Source organism: Hipposideros armiger, unplaced genomic scaffold (genome assembly GCF_001890085.2).
Source record: "Hipposideros armiger isolate ML-2016 unplaced genomic scaffold, ASM189008v1 scaffold_984, whole genome shotgun sequence".
In the NCBI taxonomy this organism is placed as follows: domain Eukaryota; kingdom Metazoa; phylum Chordata; class Mammalia; order Chiroptera; family Hipposideridae; genus Hipposideros; species Hipposideros armiger.
This window is the reverse complement of record NW_017732334.1, coordinates 23,873-34,737: the sequence shown is the minus strand read 5'-3', so window position 1 is coordinate 34,737 and position 10,865 is coordinate 23,873. Positions and strand designations below refer to the sequence as shown.

The window sequence follows — 10,865 nt, the reverse complement described above, 5'->3', positions numbered from 1 at the left end:
GTTATTTAAAAGTTAGTATATAGCTATATATGGTTTTCTGTTTACAGTTTTAAAAGTAGTCATTGTAAAACCTCATTAAGCTCATTAAGTAAATCCAAAATTTTTTAAATGTGAATTTTATAATATTTAAAAAAATACCACAGTGTTGACAAATAAAGGGATTTGGAATTGCTTTAATTAAGTTATTAAGAATAATATGTACTTGTTTCCTGGTTTATGAATTAATAAATGATGCTAAAGTTTTCTTTTATTTAAATAAAGAATTTGAAAGTACTATTTACTATTGCAAGTATACACTATACCTGAAATCTTGGTTATATTACTAGGTAAATTTCAATAGTTGTAAAGTAATGATTATAATTCACTCACTAGTGGATTCCAAATAAATATAGTCTTACTGTGTTTTATAGTAAAATTGCCCAGAGTAAAAAAAGGTACAATGGAAAAGCAAACATATAATAGTAATCTCTCTCATTTTTCTTTTAACAAAGTGAATGGAATTCTCTTGATTTAATGGTGCCACAATAACACCCCAAAGGATAAACAAAGTTACTTACCCTTGATTATCCTCTCTTATAAAATGACTTTGAATAGTAGCTCAAGGTGTTATTTAATTTACTTACGTCTACAATTTCTCCTTTAGAGAAATCCCTTTGTTTTACAAAAAGAACATATAAAAATAAAGGGGACAGGTAATTTTTATTAATTTTCAAAGGTAGTAAAAGAAGGGATTTACTTCAGTAAACATATACGGAGCTTATTTTTCTCCCCGTGACTCAGACCATTTGTCAGATTTAAACATTTCAGTTAGCTTTATGAGCTTGAAGATGGTTAATAAATTTTGAATGAAACCAAATACTGCTTACAGATACCCCATCACCTCATAAATACTTTTCCTCTACTGAGAAATACTTCATCTTTACATATTTCATCAGAAAAAATAAAGTAATGTAGAAAATGAAAGCCCCCTACAATTCTATGCCCAACAGTTAGTCACTCTTAAGAGAATGATATATTGGCTTGTCGGAAAAGTCATGATGTATTTTTTTATGTTTTTCGTTTCAAAAATGTGTTATGACTTTTCCAACAACCCCAATATTTTCTATGCACATACTAATATACATATATATGTCTTTTTAAACCAATAATAGAATATTACAATACTGCTTTGTAATTTTTTTCACTTAGTACATCTTGTAAATATTTTTCATACCAGTGCATAGATATATTTCATTCTTTTTAATAGCTGCATAGTATTCTATGAGTCAAAATTTATTTAAATTGTCCTTTCACTGGTGGACATTTCCCCCCCACACCATTACAAACAATGGCACAATGAATCATGCACTTCTATACACGTGTGTGAATATTTCTGTAAAAAATATTAAAGGCCAAAGGATATGAGCATTTAAAACTCAAAATTTTTTCCAAACTGTAATCCAAACACATTTTACTAACATATACTTCCACCACTAAGACTCTTAACTGCTTTTAGTCATTCAACAATTAATTGCTGTGGTCCTACCACAAGCCGGGTGCTAGAATTTAAGAATTAATGATACAATTCAGGTTCTGAAGACACTTAATTTACATTTTAATTGTGGAAGAATGACAAACAACTCAATATTGCTAAAGGAAGAATGCACAAGATAAATGGGCTATTGAAAAAGGGAAATCTAACAAACTTTGAAGAGGGATTAAGGGAAAGTATGCCACCAGAGGAGACATGTAAGCAAGGTCTTGAGGAAGGCTGAAGGTCAGAAGGGAGGGGCAGGCCAGCTACAAGAAATAGCACCGGGAGAGGTCTGCAGGTACACGTAGAACATTCAACGTTGCTAGAGCAGTAATATAATCCATGGGTAAAGTCTTAAAATTATAATATTTTTCTAATTCCATCTCTAACAAATTTCTTCAGTTATTTAAAAACACATCTTTAAACAAAAACATTTAATAAGCCAGAAAGAAATCTGTATGTATCAGAATATCATCTAATATTCTGACTTCTAATATTAGGGAAAATTGATTTCTAAGAGTCAGCAGTATAAATAGCAAGATAGGAAGTTATATTTATTTAACTAAAAAACACCTTCCTAGATCAATAACTATAAACATATAAACTTTAGCATGAAAAAACTGTATGAGTATGAGCAGAAATTCAAATAGAAAAATAAGAAGACTTACTGTTAACATGTGTGTGTCTAATTCCGGAGGATCAATTAATCTAGCCACTGACTCCATAAACACAAAAAAAGCTATTACCATTAGAAAAAGTCCATTAATAAACCCAGAGAGAATTTCTATTCGGCCATACCTAAAAATGTAGAATATATTTTTAGAAAAAGGAAATGACAAATATTTTAAAAGTACAATCATTATTACTTTACAAATGAGGAAACAAGTCCAAATTTTCAACTACATAAATAGTAGGATTAGAAAATTACCAAGATTTTAAATATCAGACTAATATGTTGGAAGGTACTTTCTGGACATATATCTGTTAAAATTTTATATATTTATCAACATATAAATGCTCCTTTTTATACAAAGCCTTTCCTAATTTCTTAGCAAGAAGTTACTTCGCCTTTAAACCCTGATGTGCTCTGTATCTCTGTCACAGCACAAAGATTCTGCTTTGTATCAAAATCATTTGCATTTTTGGCTTAATGATCTTAAAAAATATAAACAGTTGAAAACAAGAGCTGAATTTATTAATCTTTTGGAGTAGGTAAAAATCAGGGATTCTAATATTTGTTGAACTAAATTATTCACCTAATGAAAGGATATTTCATGCACAGTCCCTTCAAATTTTGGATACTCTAACAGCAAAGATGTGAATGACCATGCATATTCCATTGATTCAAAGAAACACACTGAGCAAAGAGGTCACTATTTAACTGACTTTTGCTCTCTGCCCAGAAGAGAAATTTGTCAGGGAGTATAATCTTGAGCTTAGTGCCACTCAGTATTTATCAAATGCTTGGTTCATTTCCTCTTATCTACTTCAAAGTAAAGAAAAATGAAGGTATGAACAATTATTTGTATTAAGAATAATAAAATTTTATTCTCTAAGATGGAATTTGCACTTAAGATTTTTCATTGTGCTATATCACCTTGATAGTCAGTGTACCTACCCATAGGAGAAAATCCGAGTTGCTTTCCATCTACTCATTAGGGCCGCAAAAAGTCCCATGACCAAAGCAGAGCAGTCAAAGAGCATGTGAAATCCATCTGAGATCAGACCCAGACTATTGGTCAACACGCCATAGAATAATTCCACAAAGGTAAAAAGCTAAAATATGTATTAAAAAAAAAATAGGAGAGGTGTGTGTTGGGAAATATTGTTTCAAGAGAGATTTATCAGAATTTAATCGTGAGGACTTTAACCCTTAATTATACCCAATCCTTACTTGAAGATATAACTGCTTCTTTAGTTAATTGGTACTTCTACTAAAACTTCATTTCATAAAAATTGTAAGAAACTAGGCTGTATCAAATATGTCCACCTCATTATTTAAAAGGAGATAGTTTTATTTATATGTCTGTAGAACTCAATAAAATTAGCTGTAAAATGTTAGCAATTTAGTCTGTGGTGGGATTCTACAAGGTGCAGATAAAATCTTTAGAAGCTACTATATTTACTGATTTGAAACAAAACATTTAGCACACTAAACCAATGTTTCTAAAATGTCTCAAAAATTGTTTGCTTAAGTAGTCTGAAAATGATCCTGTAATCTTTGTACTACTTAGAGAAAATTTAATTTTAGCCTATCTCTAATTATCAGAAATTTGGGAATTACTAAAATTATACCAGAATTGTCAGAATTAAAAGATTAAGCTTCTAAGATATGCTACTAATATTTAAAACTCTTACCAGGTTCAAACACAAGAAGTAAAAGATCTGCCTAGAGTCATACTCCTCAAGGATCTGTTTTAGCGATTCCTTAATAAACTTAGGGACCGATTGGGAGCTATGCTGAAAAGCATCGCCCATGAAGTTATAAAGAGGTGTTCCTTCAGGAGAATACCCAATAAGGGTACCTTTCTGTCCTCTCTTAGAGGGAGATGATAAGATGTTAGCAGCTAAAAAGAGAGAGAAAAAAGAATATTACAAAAGTTTAAAAATTTAAGCTACCAAAAACCAACACAGTATCTGTCAGCAATAAATGCAAGTACTGAACAAATTCCCAAATTAAGTAAATGATGTGCACATCAGAATCCATCAGAAATTTGCTAAGGAGAAAAACACTTACACAAAATGAAGAATACAGCGCTCACTACCACTCCTCCAGACATAACGTGCTCAGTGCTCTCCTGGTGTGCTGCTTTGTTCATAGCCCGAAGCTGGTCTGTTATTGGATGCGTCCAAAAATTTCCAAAAAGTAGAGCACTAATAAAAATAGGGAAGGACCCATAGCGGGCACATTTGGAAACTTCCATTTTGACTGCACAAATGGAATCGACATAGAAATCCAGGATCATGACAAAAAAGATAACCGTTGTGAAAGGCATGATAAGAGAAAACCAAGACTCGACTTTACTCTAGAAATTAAAAAAAAAAATTTTGTCAATACTATACGCGTGTAAAGTTCAAATCTTTTAAGATATTTTAGTTAATCCCTTTATATATAAACAAATATTCTTATGATTCAATATACGTAATTAGTAAAATGCCAAAATATAAGAGCTATAAGATATTGGCACATTTCTCCAATATCCCCCAAAGTATTAAAAACAAAAGCATTGTTTAATAATTTTATAAATACTAGGTGACCCATAACCCCTGTGCCTAACACATGGTAGGTATTAAATTGTTTCAACTGATTCTTTTGAGCCATAGGCTTGGGAAGGATATATAAATGTAATAGTATTTGATTTGATTTTTCCATAAACAATAAAATTAACTCCAAAAAATTTTCAAAAACTACAAAGAGAAAGCAAAGATTATTTAAGCCACTTGCAACATCAAATTAAAATAAAATACGATGTACTTAACTAAAATCTATAAGTAACAGCAATTCATTTTACTTATTACCAATAAATTCCTCATCTTACCTCAGTCGTCACAGAAAGAACAATGACCCATGGGCACAAGAGAAGCACAGAAACAAGATGGGATAAAGCTTGAAGACGTTTGGATCCACCAACATCTATAGAGAGCTTTCTGGAAGCTGTATGAAAACCGACTTTACAACACAAAGCCAGAACTAGCAACAATACTCCACCCTGTGAGTAAAATTAGATAAGTTTCATTAGAAATACACTGTCCAATATTCAATCCTTAAATACATAATATTAGAAGAAACTGAACTACTGAATAGTATGTTTTTCCATATCCCAAGTTCCTGAACTACTTAAATGGCAGCAGTATCACAAATTACTGATGACTTATTTTAAACACTTTTATTTACTTTTTTTTTTTTGGAGGAAAAAATGAAACCTGATTTATTTTAAAAAACCATACCACTAGGAAAATGTATCAGTCCTGAAACAGCAGACAGGCTATATAATCATTTCACGTAATAAGCTGGTAAAAAGACAACAAGTTCCTTATCAAAACATAAGGTGCCAGGGCTGGAGCAGGAACACTGCATGTTGCAAAGGCCCCAGGTAAAAGTGGTATTTGGTAATGGGGGCTGCCCCTCTTTTGCTCTAAAGGAGCCACAGCTCACCATTACTCACAGCTTACTTTTTCTTCTGTGACCTTCCTGTTGCCACAGGATTGTCTCAGTAGGGCTATATTATTTCAGGAGGCTAAGTAAACAACGCTGGATATATAGGTTTCATTCCTGAAAACCAGATTTTTCCAAACCCAGTACTTCGTAACTCTTTTAAGCAGCCAACAGTTCCTTTCACTGTTCATTCCTGGGTACTGGTATAGAGCACATTCAAAATCCTCTCCCTTCAAGGGAGTGTCACTGCAAGATTGTCCTGTCACTCTGCTGCAGACAGCCTTGGGGCCCATCATGGCAGCCAGTGAGAGGGAAGGTCTGCTTCCCATACCCAGTGTGACATCACCTTTCATGTTTTTGGAGAGCTCCAGGCTGAAAGATGTAACGCGTGAGAATTTTAAGAAATGCACATCCACATCTGATGGCCAGAAACTGATATCCAAAGGAACCTTTCAAAGTTCTTATCTAAACTACCTCTCCTAGCTCCACATCTTAAATCAACTTCATGCGCTTGTGTATAAGACAAAACCAAGCAAAACAAAAGACCCAGAAACGTTTTTTCCCTAGTGACCTCATGGGCTTTGTTTTACAGCTTATGGAAAATGGCGTGGTGATGCTTCTGGTAAACAGGAGGTTGGCAACGAACAGCAACACCTCTCTTCACACTCCAGCAGATCATTGGCAGGTTAGAGGAACCTGTCACCCTGTTGGTACCTGGTACCTGAGGCTCTGGGTTGGTACTAGGGAGGTGCCTACTGCCACGATAAGTACTTGCCACAAAAAATTTACACTCTCAAAAACTCTCTGACCCAAATTTTAGCACCAGTTTTTCCATTTCATTTTTCTAGGATTTAAACAGAGGAACCAGTGTCCAGAAGCAAGTGACATATGCCTTAAACTTGCTGCCATCCTTTACTTCTTCACTCATAAACTTTGCTTAAAAAAACCAATTCTCATTCTTATTTTTAAATAGATTCCTGCCCTCAGCCCTGATGGCCAATGGCAAAGACTTCTCCTTCTGAATGGATGAGACTCCTTCGTCTTCCTGGTCATGGTTGGAATGAGGTTCATACGGTCATCCACACACTTGGTCACACAACTCTCCAGCTGCTGCTTCACCTGAAGCTCTTTACTCCCGGCATCTATTGAATATTTGGCTGTTGCAATGCATGGTGCACTGGGCCAGGTGGTCCTGGAACTTCTCCAGCTTGTTGGTCAGCAGGGCCTGGGCTTGAGCCAGAGGCGCATGGCAGCGCTCAGTGCACGGGTGCACCTGCAGCATGGCTGCCTGGCTGTCCTCACAGCAGATGGCGCAGCACCAGAACCTGAGGCCTAATTTAGCTCCACCATGGCGACCCCTGTTGCGCCGGGGGCCAACATCTAAACACACCTTTAAAGTTTAGTTGCTGTAACTTATCAGAATCTTTTGATCACATTAGCAACAAAGAAAAGAACATACCTTGTGATCTGCCACACCCAAGAAGGCAATGGCCGTGTAAAGCATGTGAGTTAGAGCACTGTCATGATGTCCTTCAGCTAAGTGAATTGGAGTAAAGGAAAAAATTCCAAATATTAACTTGGCGAACCCTTAAGTCCTCCCGAAAATTTAGCTACATTATTTTAGGTTGACAACAGACTAGAATGGGGCTCCAAACCTGACTACCTTCAATGAAGTTTCCCTTTAAAACAAAACAAAATAATATTTTTAAAGTTTACTGGGGTGACAATGGTTAGTAAGGTTACATAGGTTTCAAGTGTACATACAATTCTGTCATACATCATCTATACATCACATTGTGTGTTCACCACCCAGAGTCAGTTATCCTTCCATTACCATATATTTGATCCTGTTTACCCTCATCTACTGCCCTTCCCCGCTCTGGTAGCCACTGAACTATTGTCTATGTCTATGAGTTGTTTTTTATTGAAACAAAATAATTTAAAATTTAATTTTGGTACATGATTAATAAATTGGATGGTCTATATTCCTTTTGTTGTCTCAAAAACAATTATAATTGTGCTTAAGATATAGTTGTTAAATTTTAGTACTTAAACCTCCAAGACATATGCATACATAAATAGAACAAAGGGAGAACAATGGACGCTCCTTGGACCATTCCTATCCAATGGAGTTAAGGCTGCTTTTTTAGAATGACATGTAAAATCAGCCCTAAATCTATTTCTAAGTCATAGACCACATAACCCTCAGCAAAGCAAGCAGAAAACAAATGAGGGTGCTGCTGTTAATGGTGGTGGTGGTTGTGGGGGAAACTATATAACACGCAACCTGGAGTCTTTCGAAGTCATGGTACCCTCTTTCATTGTAACAAAGTAAACTGCTATTAGTTAACTAAGAAGTTTTAGGGCAGTGAGTATCAGTAACTAGAAGAATCAAAAATGATTTTCTGAGTTCTGCTAAATGTTGTGGGCAAAGGTGTATGGATAAGAAAGAACAAGGTATGGGTGGCTCGTTAGTTAGCTCAGTTGGTTAGAGCGCAGTGCTCATAACACCAAGGTTGCCGGTTCGATCCCCACATGGGCCGCTGAGATGTGCCCTCCACAACTAGACTGAAACAACTACTTGATTTTGAGCTAATGGGTCCTAGAAAAAACACACTGTTCCCTAATAAATAAAAAAAAAGAACAAGGTATGTCTGTACAGGAAAATGAGTAGACATATTTGACTGGTAAGTTGGGTTTACATAAGAGAAGAGTAGAGCTGAGTTGGAAATAATAATTTAGAGCAAGAGAGTGAATACTAAATGAAGGAATTTGAACTTTTTTTTTTCAGGCAAGATGATGCTAAACATTTTTCATTTAATTTCAAATAAGTTTATATTAAATAATTGCCATTGACTTAAAAAATGAACATTTAAACTGTTAAATTACAAGGGAGCATACTGACTGATTCTCTTGAGTGGCAAATGATTTTTTTTATGGAATGAGGACAATCTAAAATATTTTCCCTGTCCCTAAATTTCTGATACTTTAATTTGGTCACTTCATTTCCCATCCTGCCAGTCTTCTACTTTTCTACAAGACTAAACAACTCTGATCTATTGCAAAAGGATACGGTGTTCAGCCATTTTAGCCATGAGATCATCATTGTCGAAAAGCAATAAACAGATCACAGCAATAATGAAAAAAGCAGCCCCCCTTGTCTGAAAATGAAGAGAAAAACCTAAGAATGGATTTTTCAAGAGTTGATTTTTAAGATCATGACTATACAAATGCTAAAGAAAAAATTTTTTCAAATAAATATTTCAAGTAAAATAACATCTGACATTAGGGACCTTATACTAGAAATATAAATTTACAGTATTAACAGTAAGATAAAGGTAAAGAGCTCCAACAAATTCTGCAGGATATTTCAAGGGCATTTAAGACACAATAATGACAACTTCAACTGTCTACTTGCTAATATGGCTACTAGCTATGTTACCATGCACAAACTGCTAATGTTTACAGAACTAATTTTTTCAAATGTTACTTTGCTCTTGGTTGAAAAGCCTAGGTAGTTAAAGAATAATTGGTAAGGACTTATTTTATTTTACAACATGCAAGTGATAGAGAAGATAATTTACAATAATATCAATATTCTACTTACTAGGAAAAAAGAACCAAGTGGGCACATTAAGAAAATTAGCAAAGTCCTTTTTATATCTAGCAACAGTGTAAGCCACTTAAAAGCTGATAAACTTTTTATGTTCTCATTCTAGAGAAAGGATTCTGACAAAAGAAAATTATAGAAAAGACAGCCTAGCCTATTTTATGCTAATACTTCAGAATTTGGGGTACAGAAGCAATCTAAATAGCATTATTATACCTGTACATTCTGTATTTACAAATTTACAGGTATAATACCAGATACTCCCATTAAATGAAAATTTAAAATGAAAAGTGAGGATCCTATTCTATTTATTACGTGATCACCACTACACTTGGTAAATAAGTGTGGTAGATATAATAGTTTGGTAAAAGTCAGTATACATAAACCACACAATTTAAAATTTCATAATTTCCACTGAATCAGTATATGGCAACATCAACAATGCTCTAACATGAAGAATTAATCTAATCTTTTGTTAATAAAGAGGGCAACTGAGAATTTTGTAGTGCTTCAGTCATAACCAAGAAAAAAATCACTGAGTCCTGGACAGATGCTGAGATTCATCACTGACACTAATGAGAGGATATGCAAGATCTATACTCTCATTTCTGATTACTGGTGCAGCAAAATTTATTTTTTTAATGTTTTGAAGTCATTTGTTTTTATTTTGTGAGTTGTCTTTCCCTGTCCTTTGCTCATTTCTGTTGAGGTTTTTAAGCATTTTTCTTAACCGATTTATATTTTAAAGAAACGTAAAGCTTTTATGTGTGACAATTTGTTAGTTTGTTGTCTGAACAATGATTTCTGTTAGATAGAAGCTTTATGAAGTCAAATGTACTGAATTTTTCCTTTGTGATTTTTTTGTTGTTTATTATTTATTTTTTAAATTTACTTTTTAATTACAGTTGACATAAAATATTAGTTTCAGGTATACAACATAGTGATCAGGCATTTATATGCCTTACGAAGTGACTCTGTGATTTTTTCCCCACTGCTTTTATGCTCAGAAAGTTCTTCTCTGTCTATAGATTACCTATCCATCTATATTTCATTCTATGTTTTTACAAATATCATCCACCATACTCTTCAATTCACTTAACATTTATTTTGCAGTATTGCATGAGTGTGGGGGGAAATGCTTAAACAGTGGCATATGCTTTAATACTAATGATCCAATGTGAAATCTACAGGCTGGGTAGTCTCTCACTCTGCTTTACTTGGCACATTTTTCACTTTATTTTATTCATCTGCCTTCATTACTTAGCCTGAAAGCGCCTTTTAGAACAGGGACTATTATACTTTGTCTTTATTTCTCCTTTCCCCTATAATTAAAACAATGTACCACGCAAAGGAAACATTTAACAAGGTAAATAAAAATATTGGAGTTATAAGAATTTGGAATTACAGACTGATGACACATTTACCAACAAGGGATAACACTTAAACTACTTAAGATGAATAAGGTTGCCTAGTTGGCAAAATATTACATTAAGTGTTCATTAAAAAATGTTCATCAGACTTTAAATACAACAAGTTCTTAGGTGTTCTCCAAAAATAATGTATAGGGATTAAAAATTAGATGGGGG

General features: G+C 34.0%; 1 protein-coding gene across 1 annotated transcript in view; it reads right to left on the bottom strand.

Annotated features, from left to right (window-relative positions):
- SLC30A5 (solute carrier family 30 member 5) overlaps positions 1–10,865 on the bottom strand; it is a 41,531-nt gene that overhangs the window by 7,446 nt on the left and 23,220 nt on the right. The window contains exons 4-11 of the mRNA XM_019631156.1: positions 9,277–9,332; positions 8,743–8,850; positions 7,129–7,205; positions 5,053–5,223; positions 4,251–4,539; positions 3,872–4,080; positions 3,132–3,289; positions 2,087–2,311 (exon numbers count right to left, since the gene is read on the bottom strand). Coding sequence (XP_019486701.1) covers positions 2,087–2,311; positions 3,132–3,289; positions 3,872–4,080; positions 4,251–4,539; positions 5,053–5,223; positions 7,129–7,205; positions 8,743–8,850; positions 9,277–9,332 — 1,293 coding nt within the window. The remainder of the gene's footprint in view (positions 1–2,086; positions 2,312–3,131; positions 3,290–3,871; positions 4,081–4,250; positions 4,540–5,052; positions 5,224–7,128; positions 7,206–8,742; positions 8,851–9,276; positions 9,333–10,865) is intronic.